The 18,142-nt window shown below is 37.2% G+C and overlaps 1 protein-coding gene across 3 annotated transcripts in view; it reads left to right on the top strand.

The window, feature by feature from the left end:
* The first annotated feature begins 3,215 nt into the window (after window positions 1-3,215).
* The window catches only part of AMFR (autocrine motility factor receptor), a 59,371-nt gene continuing 44,444 nt past the window's right edge, over window positions 3,216-18,142 (top strand). Inside the window, exon 1 of one of the 3 annotated variants that reach the window (XM_031954532.1) lies at window positions 3,216-3,442. Coding sequence is in view for 2 of the 3 variants with exons in the window: in XM_031954529.1 (XP_031810389.1) it covers window positions 4,248-4,526 (279 nt within the window). In the remaining variant the exon portion in view is untranslated. Of the gene's footprint in view, window positions 3,443-3,510; window positions 4,527-18,142 lie in introns of those variants that run through there. The other 2 variants (XM_031954529.1, XM_031954531.1) reach the window with 2 other exon arrangements.

Here is an 18,142-nt window from a genome sequence, read left to right as displayed (position 1 = left end):
ATGTTAATTAAACCCGGGGGGGGGGGGGGGGGGGAGGGGAATGTTGTTAATGTTAAAGCTTTAGCTAATATAAAGGGAATTGTGTGTGCATTTTAATTTTGGCATCACTAGTTATTTGGTGTACTTAGTTTTTAGAAACTAAAGAAAGTTTTTTAATGCTGTTCATTTTGTTATTTTAAATAAAAATCATTTAAAACAAAAAGATTGTTTGAATGTTTAAGAACAAGACCCTCATATACTTAACTTCTTTATACCATAGGAAATTCTGTCATTTTTTGTGAACTCCAAAGGCAAAGGTTCATTAAGTTCTCATGTTTGAAATTAACACCTACTTGTTAAATATTTAACCACTTAACCACACCACACATTTAATGTTCAGGAAGATAAGTTTTGGGGCAGCTAGTTAGTGCAGGGGATAAAGCACCAGCCTTGAAGCCAGGAGGACCTGAATTCAAATGTGGTCTCGGACACTTAATACACTCTGGCTGGGCAAGTCACTTAACCCCAATTACCTTAGCAAAAGAAAAAGAAAAAATTTTCTACAGGAAGGTTAAGTTTCTTTGCAAAATGAACACTTGAGAAATAGAAAGCTATTATTTATGCTTAACACAAATTTTATTCTTGAGGGGGGAGGGTTTGGAATTTGCCTAAAGCTAAATGTAAAATGGGGATGGAGTTTATAAAGTGGTTTTTAAAAGAGGAAAAGGATGAATGCATTGCTTGGTACTTAAAGGGCAGAAAAGTAATGTGATATATTAAAGCATTTGACAGCATTTCCTTTACTTAAAATTGCAGGGTATCATCTTAAGCTTGTTGGGATTGATTGATTGGTTGTTGTCCTTCTTTTCCAAGAGAATCAAAATGATATTACTGTCAGACTGGTTAATCTGACCTATACAAGATCAGAATGCTCTGCCACAGGTTGTACACAGTCTCTACGAACATTTGGGGTGGATTCTCTAACTTTGTGCATCTCCAATTTCTTCTGAGTGAATTCAATTCTGCTTTGCTCATAGAGCACAGCACCTTTTTTTAAAAGGGCACATCATGCTGGGCAATCCTGTGCCAATATCTCCCATGTCATACAATCAATTATAAAGTTTTTAAGAAAGACCTTCAGAGTATGCTTGTGTTATGACTTTTCCTGACCACTTCATGAGCACTTGCTCTTATGTGAGTTCTCCATAAAATAGTCTTTTTGGCAAGCATATATTTGGCATTAGATCAATATGGCTAGCCCAAAGGAGGTGCATTCTGCAGTAGTTTGAATGCTTGGCAGGGAGTTTGATAGGACCTCAGTGTCTAATATCTTATTCTGCCATATGATCTTAAGAATCTTCCTAAGACAATTCAAATGGAAGTGATTCAGTTTCCTGGCATGGCTTTTGTTTACTGTCCAAGTTTCATAGGCACATAACTATGAGGTCAGCACAAAGGCTCTGTAGACTAATACTTCTCTCCCTCACTTCTTTTCTCCAAAACCCTGAACTAGCTCTGGCAATGCATGTGTCAATATCATATTCAGTTCCCCATCCCTGGTTTAGATGATTTTTAAATCAGTAGCAGAATTTATTGTTGCCTGCAATAATGAGAAATTCTTTCAAAATATAACTACTTTTTAAACATTTTGAGGATCTTGATAAAAAGTGTAGTGAAAAGTTTTACATACATGGGGTATAAAAACTGAACTTAGATAAATTATTCTTTTAGGTCTTAAAGTTTCCTCATTTCTAAAAGAAAAGTTGGACTTGGACTTTCCAAAGTTCCTCCTAGCTCATGCTATGAACTTAACTGCTTTTCTAAATAACACCTTGCTGCGCTTTGATTTAAAAGCTATATATTCAGTATTTAAATCAAATGGTCTTGGATTCTGACATTTTTGTTCTCCATTTATGGAGATAGAAACACTGCAGTGTGTAAACATTGGATAGACCTAAGAACTTAACTTGGTGGAATAGCTAGGTGGCACAATGCAGAGAGTACCAGTCCGGGAGGACCTGAATTCAAATCCAGCTTCAGACACAAAACTTCCTAGCTGTGTGACCCTGGGCAAATGACAACTCCGCTTGCCTTACCAAAAAAAAAAAAAAAAAAAAAAAAAAAGGAGACCAATACAACAATGACTGAGTAATTAACCCAGATATGAAATGATGTGATGTAGTTTTAAGTACTCTGCTAAACTCAGAGAATTAATAACTGGCTGTTTGTTAGGGGAATGTACTTCTACAAAAAAAGGATTAAGCCAGGTCACAGGATTTACATTTGGCTGATAACTTTAAACCTCTAGTCCAACGTCCTATGAGGAAATTGAAGGGAGAAGGGGTAAGATTGCCTAAACTCTTCTAAAGTGGCTTTCTCCACTGCTGCATACTGCCTGCTTTTCTTGGTAGTTCTTCAAAGTAATTTTAAAAGACAATGTAGCTCCACTTTAAAAAAAGATTAAGAAAACCCACAAATATGAACATATATACATATATACAAAGGTGATAAAAAGTCGGAATCAGGTACGATACCAAAAATGTAAAAAGAGGCGTTTTAAAAAATGACATTTAGCATAGTAGAGCCATCATCTTATTTGACTTTTGCTGACAACTTACTTTTGTATACATTTTGTCACAATCTTCCATGTTCCTTGATAATAAAAGCCGTCTTTGGCAACAAATGTCAAAACTAAGCAAATTTGTGTTGTAATGTGTGTGTTGGAAAATTTATCTCATTCTACAGTTACTATGAATCATTCCTTGGGATTGGTGTTTTGTCATTGATGAGGGTTCTGGGTCTTAAATTGTTTTTTGTTTTTGCTATGCCTCGGTCTGGTTGGTCATTACACAAATAGTTCTATTTCTGTTCAGAATATCAGTTGAGTCAATGAAAAAAAGGATTTAAGCATTTCTAATACAAGTACTGTGTCTTTAAAAATTGGGTCCTATTTTTAATGTACCTTTTGAGGAAAGTTGCTGTTTCCTTCCCCAGCTCATTTTACAGACGAGGAAACTGAGGCAAACAGGGGTTAAGTGACTTGCCCAGGATCACACTTCTAGCAGTCAAGATTTTCACTCAAAAGAACATTTTAGCCCTGACACTCTTTGCCCAGCTACCCTCAAGCCCCGCGGATCCCCAAAGTTCTATGTAGCCCTTATCCACGATCCTGATAACTGTCACATCTTCTGAACATCCTGGTAACTCTCTGATGTAGGTGTTATCATCATGTTCATTTTACTGGTGAAGAAGCGGAGGCAGAAGGAAGTTAAGCGACTTGTCCAGGGTCACAAGCTAGGAAATATCGGAGGAGCCACCAGAATTCGGGCCCTGTGGCCGGCTCCCAGTCCGCTGCGTCTGCCACCTCATTCCCCTCGAGAATAAAGGGATTAGTGTAACTAGCAGTTTTTCACTTTTTAAAAATATTAGGTTTGCAAGGAGACGTAATCTTTCTGAATTTGACGTGAGTTTGTAGTTTACTAATTTTGTTAATTTCGAAAAAGGTTAAAAAAAAATTGGGAAAGGGCAGGGAAAGACCCGTTGAACCACCAAACAACCGCAGCTTGGAGGCCTTGCGGGACGCCGGCCCACCGGCGAGAACAGCCCAGAACGTAGGTCAGGCCCGAACGGACCTTGACCGTTCCGAGGCGCGGTGTGATCAGGCTGACGGGGGCCAAGAGGCAGGTAGACCTAGTCTGGTATCGACGCCTCTCCTACACTCCGCCCTCCTCCCCCACCCCGTGCCTGCTGCCCCCGAGCCGTCACTACGTTCCTTTGGGTCTCATTTTCCGTCTCTGTAAAACGCCGGGCCCGAGCCACCCCGGGGGCCCTAACCACGATTAGTTTTTCTGGAGCTATTTTAGTTCTTCCCTTCTCACGTCCTGCCCACAGGGGTTTATGATTTCTGGAGGCGGAAGAGGGAGGGTCCGCGGCGCCGCCTTCAGTCCCAGCCTGGAGGCGGGCGGCTCCGGGCTCCGCGGCTCCGAGCGGCCCAACAGAGGGCCCGAGGCCCATCGGGTCCCGCCCCGGGGCGGGGGGGCGGCTGCCGGCCCCGTGGCCGAGGCTCTTCCGCGCCGGCAGGGGCAGTAGCGGGAGCAGGAGCGGGAGCGAGCGACGAAGAGCCGAGGAGCGCTGTCGCCGTCGCTGTCGCCGCGGCCGCCGTTTGGAGGGGGCTGCGCGGGCGGGCGGGCGGGAGGGAAGGAGGAAGGGAAGCAGCTCGGGGACCTGCGAGCCGAGGCCCGGGGCCCTGGGCCGCCATCCCCGCAGCCATGCCGCTGCTCTTCCTGGAGCGCTTCCCCTGGCCCAGCCTCCGTACCTACACGGGCCTCAGCGGCCTGGCGCTGCTGGGCACCATCGTGAGCGCCTATCGCGCCCTCAGCCAGGCTGAGCCGGGCCCCGGCGCCGGCCCGGGAGAGTCCGAGGCGCTCAGTTCGCCGCAGCAGCCGCCGCCGCCCCAGCCGCCGCCCCCCAGCTCCCCGCCGGGCCCCGGGGGGCCCCGGGCCCGAGACGTGATCCAGTACCTGCTGTCCGACAGCCTGTTCGTTTGGGTGAGTGGGTGCGGGGCAGTACGGAGAGGGGGGGGCGGGCACTAGTAGGGAGGACTCGAGGGGGCAGGGAGGGAAACCCGAGTAGGGGCGGGGCCGGAGGCGCTACCGGGAGAGGTGCGGCTGGAGCCTTCATGTTTTAAGGGACCCTGAAGAGCGCCCCCTAAAGTAAGTTTCTGAGTACTAAGGACAGTCGCCTCAAAATCCCTCGCACCCCTGGCAGGAGGCAGCATTTCAGAACAAGTTATGAACGTAGTGCACAGTCATTAAGACTGGAGAGGATCTTCGAGAACTTTTAGGGGCAGCTCTTCATGTGAGATGAGGAAACTGAGGCCCACGAGGGAAATGGACGTACCCGTGGTGCAAAGGCAGTATGATAGAGGTAGAATTTGAACCCATCTCCTCTTACTCCCACTTTAGTGCTTCTAAAGGGGATGGGAACTTTTTTTTTCACCTTGGAAAAGGCCACATTTGGGGAGTTTTTTAAGGAACATGCAATTTCAGCGGTTGTCAGTAGGATCACTATGAATGAGCTCAAGAGAAGAAAGAGTGAATTAAAGACTTTGAGACTTTTGAAGTTGGACTCCCTTATTTTGGTATGAATAAGGCCCCTTCTCTGCCTCTTCGAAATACCGTGGTCTCTCTTACTGCTGTCTGGCAGGGAACCGGTTTGGTTTTTATTTTTTCCCTCATGCAACCATTTGAACCAACGTCCGGGCATAGGCAACGCTTTCAGAACATAACTTATGCTGGAAGTCATAAAATAGGCAGAATTTAAGAGGGGCATATCTCGTTATGATTGTCCTGAGAAAATAATGTTGTACTTACTCTAAAGAAATTGTGTGTGTGTGTGTGTGTGTTAACTGTCTTAAGCAAAAACAACTGAATCTTTCTCATGTAAGCCATGCAGCACTGAATAAACACTCCAGGATTTAAGACTGCCAGTTTAGTCATCACTCATTTTGCCAGTTTTAAGTCAGTTATCAGCCTCGAGTGACTGTTAAACTGGCATCCTAAATCACAGGGATCTCTGCAGTTTGTTGAAATTAATAGGATTGTTTCAGCTAGTAGCAGTGAATTTATAAACTTGAGAATAGGTTTTTATCATTAAAATTATCCAGACTTTCAAAATTAGGGATATATGCAGTAAGTGAAATTTCTACACCTCTTAGTTTGAGTTAGTTGTTGCATGTAGTGCTAAAGAGTTTTACTCTTTTCTTTGATACTCTGTAGCAGCATTTTTTTTTTATTTAATAACCTTTTATTTACAGGATATATGCATGGGTAACTTTACAGCATTAACAATTGCCAAACCTCTTGTTCCAATTTTTCACCTCTTACCCCCCCCCACCCCCTCCCCTAGATGGCAGGATGACCAGTAGATGTTAAATATATTAAAATATAAATTAGATACACAATAAGTATACATGACCAAAACGTTATTTTGCTGTACAAAAAGAATCAGACTCTGAAATATTGTACAATTAGCTTGTGAAGGAAATCAAAAATGCAGGTGGGCATAAATATAGGGATTGGCAATTCAATGTAATGGTTTTTAGTCATCTCCCAGAGTTCTTTCTCTGGGCAGCTGGTTCAGTTCATTACTGCTCCATTGGAAATGATTTGGTTGATCTCGTTGCTGAGGATGGCCAGGTCCATCAGAACTGGTCATCATATAGTATTGTTGTTGAAGTATATAATGATCTCCTGGTCCTGCTCATTTCACTCAGCATCAGTTCGTGTAAGTCTCTCCAGGCCTTTCTGAAATCATCCTGTTGGTCATTTCTTACAGAACAGTAATATTCCATAATATTCATATACCATAATTTATTCAGCCATTCTCCAACTGATGGGCATCCACTCAGTTTCCAGTTTCTAGCCACTACAAAGAGGGGCAGCATGTTATTTTTAGGGAAAAAACAGTGGGGAAATAACTCATCCCATTTAATTTTAAGTGAAACTAATTTTTTTTGCACTTTTTTGGAAAATTACTTACCTTAAATGGAAAGAATGGGGTTTGGCACTTTTTAAAGGTTATAATATCTTTGAATAAGTTTTTGGCAAGTACTGGTTGTGCTTATATAACAGCCACTGTATTGTTTAGTGATTTTTTTTCTAGGGATTTCTTCTTGCAGATAAATCTGCTGTTGAGATTGCAGTAGTCTAAAGTACATTCATAAAATATTAGATAAAACTTTTTGGGTTTTTTTGTACTATTCTTTTAAAGTCATCTTTTCCCCTCATCTTTTTTGCTCTTTCAGTAGATGTCTCAGTTTCCAATTCTTCTATGTTGATATATTTTTCATTTCGTAGTTGGTCTTTATTTCCTCTCCCCTGTTTCTCATCTTTCTTCTTTGCATTAATCTTGGCTTAATGTGTATCTTATGCTTTCCTGTTTATTGATTTGTGTTTGCCTTAATTTTTCATTTTATTCCTTTTATTCCTTACCTGCTTTGTAATGCACTAGAATCTTATTGTATTATTATTCTGAGTTGAGAACAATTTGGTATAATGCAGTTGTGCCTTGGATCTTGACCTAGAGGAGTTCGAATTATTGAAATGTCTAAATTGTCTTAAAATAAATTGACGTTTGTAAGATATTTGTGGTATGGAACTCTAAGGTGGGCAAAGGGAGGATCCATGGTTAATTAATCTAAGGATTAATAGCTTGTTTGACTTGTTCTTGTATTTTTCTGTTTTACTATAGGTGTTTTTCCCCCCATAGATTTCCAGTGATCCCTATAATATCACTTGCTATCATGTACTATTTTGCATTGCCTGGCTCTCCCTTCTGTAAAAGTAATAGGCACTATATCACATTTTCAGATTCATTTCTCTCAACCCTACTTTTCCATTAAATTGACATTACTGTATTTTTTCAAGATGTATTGTATATAGATAAGTACTCTTAAGCTATTCTACCAACTCAACTAATGTTCAGATGTTTGTAATTATTCAGTTTCTTTTTTCTTGGTACATTATATTTGTTACCTCCTTTTTTCCCCCACTCTTTCCTTTTGTCTTTTTATTTATGGATCAAGAACTGAAAATTTTTGACAAAAGGATTATATTTTAGAATATGCAATCAGTAAATGTAAAGATGCAGTTTGGTAGAAGCTTTAAGGAAAAAATTATAGAAAAAGGAAGGGCATGAAAAGTAAAATTCTAAAATAAATCCAAAAGTTTTCCTTTTAAAATGTCCTAGTATTGAATACTCACAAATTACAAATATTTGGGGTGAATATTGAAAAGAAATTATTTGCTTGAAAGCAGGGGTAACTTAAGTTAAAAGAAGATAATGATGATGATAATAATGATACACTAAGTATACATGAGTAAATAATTTAGAAATAAAGAAGAAAGGAAAACTTCCCAATATTCTTTTGTGCAGAATACATGTAGACCTAAGCACCTCTAGTGGCCTAAGAATGCTCATTTTAGGAAAGATGAGGAATAATATTGCCATGTTTCTGATTCCTTAGGACTCTGAGGCATGGATATACGGAAGTTATTTAAACACGAGACTTAGTAGGAGGCAAATTACTTATGCCCTACTTTTTGTTTTTAGCAGGAAACCAAAAAATATACTAGTAAATCCATGATTCCATGAAATAATTTCATATTATATAATCATATATTATAATAAGCTCACAAATAATATCTCTTTGATGTCTGAGTTTTAGTTTGCTATAAATACAATTATGTAATAGTAATTTAGATAAACAGGTTGTTTCTCCTGACTCATAGAGATCTGCTGATTTGATACTGATCCAAAGAGAAATAGGCATAAAGGATCTTACTTAAATATTACTAGTCCATTCACCCTATTTGAGAGCCAGAATGGTGAGATTACTTGCCCAAGGTCACATAATAGCAGCAGAATTGAGACTCAAATCCGGGTCTTTTAATCCCAAACTCTTCACATTTTCTACTACACTGCACTCATTGCTATTTATTCAACAGATTTGGGGTTCCTTAAAAATGGTTTTTGTGTCGTGGTTTGGTGAAGAATAATCTAATAGCCTTATTTAAATTAAATGTTCATTAAATAATTTACAGTTCAGATATGAAAGTAGATTTTTTTTTGTTCTTAAAATAATATTAAAAGTACTATTCAATTATTGTTCTATAAGAAAAGATGAACAGGCCAATTTCAGAAAAACCTGGAATGACTTAATGTGAACTGAATTTTGAGTGAAAAGCAGAACCAGGAAAACATTGAACATAGTAACAGCAAGATTGTGTGATGATCAGCTATGATAGACTTAGCTCTTCAATTCAGTGATGCAAGACAATTCCAATAAACTTTGGGTGGAAAATGCTGTCTATATCCATAGAGAGACTGATAGACGCCAAATGCGGATCAAAGCATACTGTTTTCACCTTTTTTTTCTTTTCTTTTTTTCCTTTTGTTCTTTTCCTTTCCCAACATGGTTCATATTGAAATGTGTTAAAAATTAATATATCCATGAGTAACTTGTATCAAATTGCTTGCTAGCTTGGGAAGAATGGAAGTGAGGGAGGGAGAAAAATAAATTTTTAACTCATAATCTTATAAAAATGAATGTTATAAACCATCTTTACATATAATTAGAAAAATATACTACTAAAATAAAAAAAAATTTTAAGTACTATTCAGGCTACAGTATTTTACTTATAATAATGACCAGAAACTTGTGTAATAGGCCCAAGTGTCCTGAATGATCCCAGGAATGTCCATTTTACATGGAAGGGGGAAAAGAATATGGCTATTGAGGTACTATGGGGAAATAATTGTGTCTGATATCTTTTTACTGTTTGAGGCAGGCGTATATTGGGACAGATATCTGTTCATATCAGAGGAATTGAGCAATTTCTATGATTGTTTTATAAAGTGTAGGGTGATTAATAATTTTGTAGAATCTAGTGGAAACACTGTATGTATTCTTGCAAATAGGTAGCTTAATTTCAAGTTTGTTACTGCTCTACATAGTGATGTAGAATTTAGAAACTAGCCAGATTTATTGTCAAGCCTGTTTTTAATAACTGATTATCTAATAACTGATGATTTGATTACTGAATGGTTTGGTCATATATTGCATGGAGTTTTAAAAAATTTGAATCTTCATTTGCTAACTCAGGAGTACACCACCTATAGACTCTAGAACTCTCTTGTCTATGGGCATGTTCACAACTAATTTATCCTTGTCTGTCTTTAATTAGATAGAAAATAATCTCCTTAAGGAATAAGTAAGAATTGTTTCTTTTGGTTTTTTTATCTCTAGGGCTTAGGAAAGGGAAGGGCCTGGATAATAGGCATGCTATTAATGTTAGTGGCAACAGAGTGCTAAACACAGAATATAAATCCACACATGGATTTTAATATTAAAATTTAAGTGAAGGGTGAAGGTGGATTACAACAATTCTAGGGAGTGTTGCTGAACTATATTTGAGTTACTGTAGTCTTCATAGATGTTGTATTTGTTTTTAATAGACTTGCTGGAAATGAGCTGATCAGATGATATTGAAAGTATTAAAGCTTTATCCTGTGGTATTCTTTAATGCCATTGGAGTGAAAGATAATTTAATATGACTAAGGAATAATAATCTTTTGACATGGAGGAGAGAATTGCCCCAAAAGTAGTCATAAAAGGCTATAGTGATCAGGAGTCAATCAAAAAGAATTTACTAAATTTACAAAAAGAATTACTCATTATATGCCAGATATTATAATATGTGTGTGGGGTGACTATTTACTAATAATATCAAAAGCATTTAAAAATTGTTTAATCTTAAAGAAATTGAAGGTTTCTTTTCATTTTTTAGGAATCTAAAATACATTATAAGATAGAAAAGTCTAAGTTACATTAATCTGACATAATTTATGAGTCCAGAATAAAGCTGTAAAACATTACAGAAATGAAGAGAAATAATTGAAGAGCTGTTCAATCGTCAGTTGTTGAGCCATGCCAGTAAAACAAAAATGATGATACTAAATTATTTTACAAATTTATTGTCATGCAATCCTACTAATAAAGGGATGATTCTTTTAAACTAGACAAAATTATAAAATTTAAAAATTCATTTGGAGAAACAAAATATCTAAAATATCAGGGGAAACAATGGGAATACACAGAATGAAAGGATCATCAAATGATGTCCCAAAAGAAAAAGGAAATAAGATTATGAAGGGATGGTACCTTTCATAACTATGGATAAGGGAAGAATTCTTTTCCATACAAGGTTGCCAGGAGCACAATCAAAGTAGATAGAATAAGAAGCAAACTCCTGAAAACTCTTTATATTAAACATTCTTGAGAGGTTATTAGACTTTTATGACCAAGATATATAGGATATTGACACAAATATAAGATCTAGAGTTATTCCCTCATGATTAATGGTTGAAAATATAAAGTTTTCAATAAAAATTACAGCAAAAGAATGCTTTGCATAAGTTATGTTTCACCTGAGCCAATTAAGCATTTATTAAATCTTTACAGGCAACTAGTTTGAAGCAATGAATAGAAGTATAGGCCTGGAGTTGGGGAGACCTGAGTTAAAATTTGTCCTCAGATACTTACTAGTGGTGTGACCCTAGGCAAGTCACTTAATGTCTACCTCAGTTTCCTCAACTGTAAAATAGGGATAGTAATAATACCTGCCTACCAGAGTTATTGAGAGGATCAAATGAGATAATATTAAAAGGTACCAAGACATTATGTTAAGAAAGGTAAAACCAGTTACTCTTATTAAGGAGCTCACATTCTCTTGGAGGAAACAACTTTTAAAAATTGCACATATAAGATAATAAGCATGTAAATGTTCATGGGGAAGGTACCAGAAAGGAAATGAATATGAAAGATGCCCTGCAAAAGGTGAAATTTGAATTTTCTAAATGCAAGCCAGGAAGAGAAAGCATCCCAGGCAAAGGAGACAGCCAAATAAAAGAAACAGAGTTGGTAGATTGAATTTTGTGTGAGAAACAGCAAGGAGTGAGGGAGTAAAATGTATGAAGACTGGAATGGTAGGAAGGGGATAGTTGTGAAAGGCTTTAAAAGCCAAGGGGAGGATTTATATATGAAGCAATTTTGGAATATGAAGCTACTTGAATAGAGGTCAATACATGAACATGAAATGAATGAAGAAAGCATTTATTGTGCACCAACTGTGTGCAAAATACTGTGTTAAGCCCTGGGAATACAAATAGGAAAGTAAGACAGTACCTTCCTCTCCTCAGTGAGTTCATTTTCTTTTGGAGGAGACAACACATAGAAGGTTACAGCTTTAAATCAGTAATAATAATAGGTAACATTTACATAAGACCTATTGTGTGCTAGGTACTGTACTCAAGCACTTTACAAATATTATCTCATTTGATCCTTAAAACAACCCCATGACATGCTAATATTATACACATTTTTACATTTGAAGAAACCGAGGCAAACAAAGGTTAAGTGACTTGCCCAGCATCAACACAACTAGCAAATATTACAAAGTAAATATTGAACTGTGTCATCTAGTTGCCTCAAGTCACATGGAAAAATCCCATGGTTGTTAAAGCAGATTGGCAATGCCATCTTTAATGCCTTTCCATTGATAAAATGATAACAGTTTCTGATGTTGAACTGTTTGACAGTGCAAAGGACTTTGGTGACAAGGGCTTTCATTTTGGGGTCTTTCCAAAGTGTGGCTATTGTAGTATCTTCAGGAGCAGTTTCTTGGCTGTATTTTCTCAAAGTTTGCCTCCCAGGATGATGGCTGAGAGCACTAGACTAGGAGCACTTCTAGCCCCAAGATTTTTCAACTCTGTTCCTGGACCTTTTGTTAAAATCTAAAAGGATGGTCTTAGGTGTTGGGTGATACAAGTTGGTGACTTGTCTGGTACCTTCTGTCTCTCTTTCATACTCTGTAAAATGGCAAATATTCCAAAAACAAAATAAAACTGAAATGGTGGAAGACAAGCACATAAATCAGCCATTGGAAAAAGTTTTGAATTATCAAGTCAATAACCATTTTTAATAAGAGTTTAACTATATGTTACCCACCGTGCTAAGAACTTTGCAAGAAAAGTGATTCATCTGTTCATACTTTTTGACCCAACAATTCTGCTACTGTATATTTTCCTCCAAGTAAAACAAAGAAAAGACACATACACCAGAATATTCTATGATAAGCCAAGAATTGGAAGCCAAGTGGTTGTCCTTGCAGTTTGAAGGAATGTTATTATGCAATCAGAAATGATAACTGAAAAATTAAGAAAAACCTGGGAAAATTTGTAGGAACTTGCAGAATGAAATAAATAGAACCAGGATAACAATATCCATAATGACTATATAAATGTAAATGAGGGCAGCATGGATAAAGAATTTACCTGAGATAGTCTCCCTGGTCCCTAGTTCTCCCTTCTCTCCTTCCATACTGACTTTGTCACCTTTGAAAAGTTTTTGTTTTTGTTATTGTGGCTGTGCATGGGCGGTTTGGTGACATAATGAAAAGAGTGCTAGACTTGAAATGTGAAGAATTTGAATTTTGCCTCAAATACTTACTTAGCTATGTGATTGGGCAGGCTATTTAACCTCTCTGCCTAGTTTCTTCATCTCTAAAATAAGTGGGTTAGACTCCATGGCTTCAAAAATCTTTTTTTCTTTAAATCTATGCTCCTAGGAAAGTGACATACTAAAATCAAGCTTTGAGTAATTGAAAATCTAGTGAATCTGGAGAACAGTCACACTTCTTCCTAATGATTAAAAGATAGGGGACAACAGGAACAGAGAACTATGGACTTTTAGATGTTGTCCCTCTGTTACTTTTGCTTAATTGTTTGTTTCTTTGTTAAAAGAAGTTTAGGTGGGTGTGAGGAAGTACCTAAAAATGAAGCATCATAAAAACTTTCATGAGTATTCCTTTTCTAATGTCATCAGTCTGTAAAGCTTTTTTTAGAAAAATCTATAGAATGATAGAACATTAAGGTCCTTTCCTTTTAAGGTTAGTCAGTTGAGACTTAAGAGTTGGGTAGAGGTTTACTCATGACTACCTGCTGGCAAGATGTTTTCAGTTTTATTTAACCAATTCATGAGCAGCATTGAGTACCATCCATTTTCTATTTTTGCAGTCCAAAATGTATGTCAGTCTAGTATTGCACTTTTAGATAGGAGGATCTTTAAAGTTTCTGCCAAGATTTTTATTTATAATCATGATTTGTGGTCTGGTATATGTTGTATAACATCTGTGCTTTGATTGTACTCTAAAGAAGAGAAGATTCCTTTTTAAAGAATTCTATTATATTTAGCCATTTGTCACAGTTTAGCTAGAGATTTAGAAAACTGTGGGTTTTGATGATGATATTTATTTTGATTTAAATGACTCAGTTTCTTATAGTCTGGTCCAGATGGTCAAAGGTGAGACTGCCTTAGTCTATTATTCCTCACTTGAGATATATTTGGGGGACATGGTTTCAAATATTTGAATTTTTCTGATTAATTAAATGTTTATAGGTGCAGCCTCAGCTCAGGGAAAGAGTGGCTGGCCTGGGAATCCAGAAGACTTTTCTTCCTGAGTTCAAATTTAGCCTCAGGTGCTTAGGAGCAGTGTGACCCTAGTAATTTAACCTTGTTTGCCTCAGTTCTTCATCTGTAACATGAGCCAGAGGAGGAAATCCAGTGTCTTTGCCAAAAAAATCCCTTAAGTGTGGTTATGAAAAATGACTGAGCAATAGACATTTTTATCACTAAAACTTTTTTTGTTTCAACTGTATACAGGGCCATAATAAAAATAATTTAGAAACGATCTAGTCCAATCCTATTATTTTAAAAAAGAAAAATAAGGGAGGCCCGTGAGGAGAAATCTTTTGTCCTAAGTCATACAAATAATAAAGTAGAGAAGCTAGAATTCAAACTGTAGATTTTTTTCTCTCCTAATTTAGCGAGCATTCCAGAACATCACAACTTTCTCCAGGAAAATATACATTAAGTTTCTAAACAGTCATCTTTTTTATCTCTTTTGGAATATAACCTACTTATTGTTTATAGCACCACTTTGTAATTATGGACAAGACTCATGAATGATGTGACTTTCTGACAGAAGATTTAGAGAAGCTGGACTTTACCTTCTGTGAACCATCTTTCTAAACCACACATTTATTTTGATTATACCCTTTTTCTTCAGTGTAAAGATGAGTTATAGAAGTGTGCCTTGATAAATCAATGAAGTAAGAACAAGTTTCATCAAGGGGTCAGTCTAAGACTTTGAAATTAGGTGCAAGAAATCCTTAAGGGGACCTGGAGTAATTTGAAAGGATTGACTAAGGAATCTTAATCAAATCCTATCAGATATATCTATGTAATACCCAGATTCAAATTCTAGCGAGCTTAAGAGAGGAGAGCATATTCCAGCGAAACCCTCTCAGAAGGAATTGCTCAGGGGAGAAAAGGACCCTTCAGCTTCATCCTTGGTCTCCTTTCCTTCCTTCCCTTCCTGTGACTAGAAGAGGACCTTTTTGAATTTTGCGAAGTCTGCAGGATTTTGGACTTCTCATCTTTACATAGGTATACTAGAGTCAGGCATGTTAGAGCCAATACTAGATGGCTCTACAAAGATCCTTGCAAAGAAGCTACCTGGTATCTAAAGGGGATTTCTTAAGTATCCTACTAAGGAGAGAAAAAATTTTAACTAGGAATTTTGTGTTTTCTAAGCTTGCTCCCCTAATTCTCCTGGGTTCTATATGTACTACTGGGATAATCTGTCCCATACTTTTAGGAAGATGTTTTATTAACAACTATTTTACCTTAGTAAATACCACTTCTGTAAAATCTACTAAATCTTACTAATTAAAATCAACACACAGTCATTTCAGGAAACACACCTATTGGGTTCATGAGTTATATGGTACTAGAAATACTGTCCTCCAGCCTCTTAGGGTTGAACCCTGAGGGGATCAAGTGGTTGACTGGAGACCTAAGTCCTATATCATTGCCTATTGTATTAGAAATGCTTTGGAACACATAAGACAACTGACTATAATAAAGATCAAAAGGGAAAAACCACAAGAAAGAAAAAGCAAACATACAAAAAAAAAGAGGTGGGGGAATACTATCCTTTGATCCACATTCAGTTCTCTCTCCAGATATGGATGGCATTTTCCATCCCAAGTCTATTTTTGAATTATCTTGGATTATCACATTGCTGAGAAGAGCTAAGTCTTTGATAGTTGATCATTATATAATCTTATTGTTATTGTGTACAATATTCTCTTGGCTCTGCTCACTTCACTCAGCATCAGTTCATATAAGTCTTTCCAGGCTCTTCTGAAATCAGCCTGTGCATCATTTCTTATAGAATAGTATTCTATTCCATTACATTCATAAACCATTTGATGGGCATCCATTCAGTTTCCAATTCCTTGCCACTAGAAAAAGAGTTGTTATAAATATTTTTACACAGGTAGGTCCTTTTCCCTCTTTTATGATCTCTTTAGGATACAGACCCAATACTGACACTGATGGACCAAAAAGTATGCACAGTTTTATAGCCCTTTGAGCATAATTCCAAATTGTTCTCCAGAATGGTTGGATTATTTCACAATTCCACCAACAATACTTAGTTTATTATATTATTATTATATATATTATATTATATATTATAACAATATTCAAATTAGTCTTAATACCTTTTAGTTTATGCCTCTTTTCTATTTAATTATACATACATCCCAGTGACTCTAAATTCCTGGCTGCCAATATATAAACTTTATTCTCTCTTTTTTTTTTTTTTTTTTATTTAATAGCCTTTTATTTACAGGATATATACATGGGTAACTTTACAGCATTAACAATTGCCAAACCTCTTGTTCCAATTTTTCACCTCTTACCCCCTCCCTAGATGGCAGGATGACCAGTAGATGTTAAATATATTAAAATATAACTTAGATACACAATAAGTATACATGACCAAAACATTATTTTGCTGTACAAAAAGAATCAGACTCTGAATTATTGTACAATTAGCTTGTGAAGGAAATCAAAAATGCATGTGTGCATAAATATAGGGATTAGAATTTAATGTAATGGTTTTAGTCATCTCCCAGAGTTATTTTTCTGGGCATAGCTAGTTCAGTTCATTACTGCTCCATTAGAAATGATTTGGTTGATCTCGTTGCTGAGGATGGCCTGATCCATCAGAACTGGTCATCATCTAGTATTGTTGTTGAAGTATATAATGATCTCCTGGTCCTGCTCATTTCACTCAGCATCAGTTCGTGTAAGTCTCTCCAGGCCTTTCTGAAATCATCCTGTTGGTCATTTCTTACAGAACAGTAATATTCCATAATTTTCAGATACCACAATTGATTCAGCCATTCTCCAACTGATGGACATCCATTCAGTTTCCAGTTTCTAGCCACTACAAAAGGGCTGCCACAAACATTCGTGCACATACAGGTCCCTTTCCCTTCTTTATAATCTCTTTGGGATATAATCCCAGTAGTAACACTGCTGGATCAAAGGGTATGCACAGTTTGATAACTTTTTGAGCATAGTTCCAAACTACTCTCCAAAATGGTTGTATTCGTTCACAACTCCACCAACAATGCATCAATGTCCCAGTTTTCCCGCATCCCTCCCAACAATCATCATTATTTTTTCCTGTCATCTTAGCCAATCTGACAGGTGTGTAGTGGTATCTTAGAGTTGTCTTAATTTGCATTTCTCTGATTAATAATGACTTGGAGCATCTTTTCATATGTATAAACTTTATTCTCATCTACAACTTAACATTTTCTCACAACTGTCCATCTTAACCCTGGTACAGCTTCCACTAAGCCCTTTGGAATATCTGACTAAATTTAAATCATAAATCTTTTCCATTCTTACTTGTCTATCTTCAAGCCTTCACCAAAATCAGGTCTCTCCTATCTTCTCTCCCCCGGTAACCCAATAATTTATAGGTCTCCATGTTCATGTGTAGCCTCTGTCCTAAATTCTAGTTTTCCATTGACAAATGCCATTAAGAATTTCTCAAACTGGTAATCCTCTAAGTAACTCAAACTCAGCATTTCCAAAACAGCAGTTATTATCTCCCCTTCATCCTCTTGTCTTCTAGACTTACTTATTACTGTTGAAGGCATCATCATCTTTACCAAGGACCTACAATCTGTTATCACCCTACATATTGAGTCCATTGCCAAATATTGTTGTTTCTAACTTTTAAACATCTCTCATGTATGTCCCTTTATCTCCATTTTGAGTTCAAGCTTTTCCCACTTTCACTTTCAACTATTACAGTGGCCTTTTAAACAAGTTTTCCTGCCCTAAATCTTCTCTATTCAATCCGTTGTCCACTCAGCTGCCAAGGTGTTTACTCTCAGATTTAAGTCTGATATCACTTCCTGATTAGTGAATTCCCGTGACTCTGGATAAACTCCAGGCTCATATGTAGTACTTCTTTATTTGGCATTTAAATTTCTTCATAACATGGACCCTTCCTGCTTTTTTATCTTCTGTCTCACATAAAGATATGACCCTTCTCCTTGCTGGGCTAATTTTTTTACATGCACAAATAATCTCATTTTATCCTTTTTCAAGAGATTGCCTTCTTTCTCTCCCCTATTCTCTCACTTACCTCTTTTTATTCTTGTCTACTAGATT

The sequence above is a fragment of the Sarcophilus harrisii genome, chromosome 2, assembly GCF_902635505.1.
Source record: "Sarcophilus harrisii chromosome 2, mSarHar1.11, whole genome shotgun sequence".
NCBI classification, from domain to species: Eukaryota; Metazoa; Chordata; class Mammalia; order Dasyuromorphia; family Dasyuridae; genus Sarcophilus; species Sarcophilus harrisii.
This window is presented reverse-complemented; position numbering and strand designations above follow the sequence as displayed.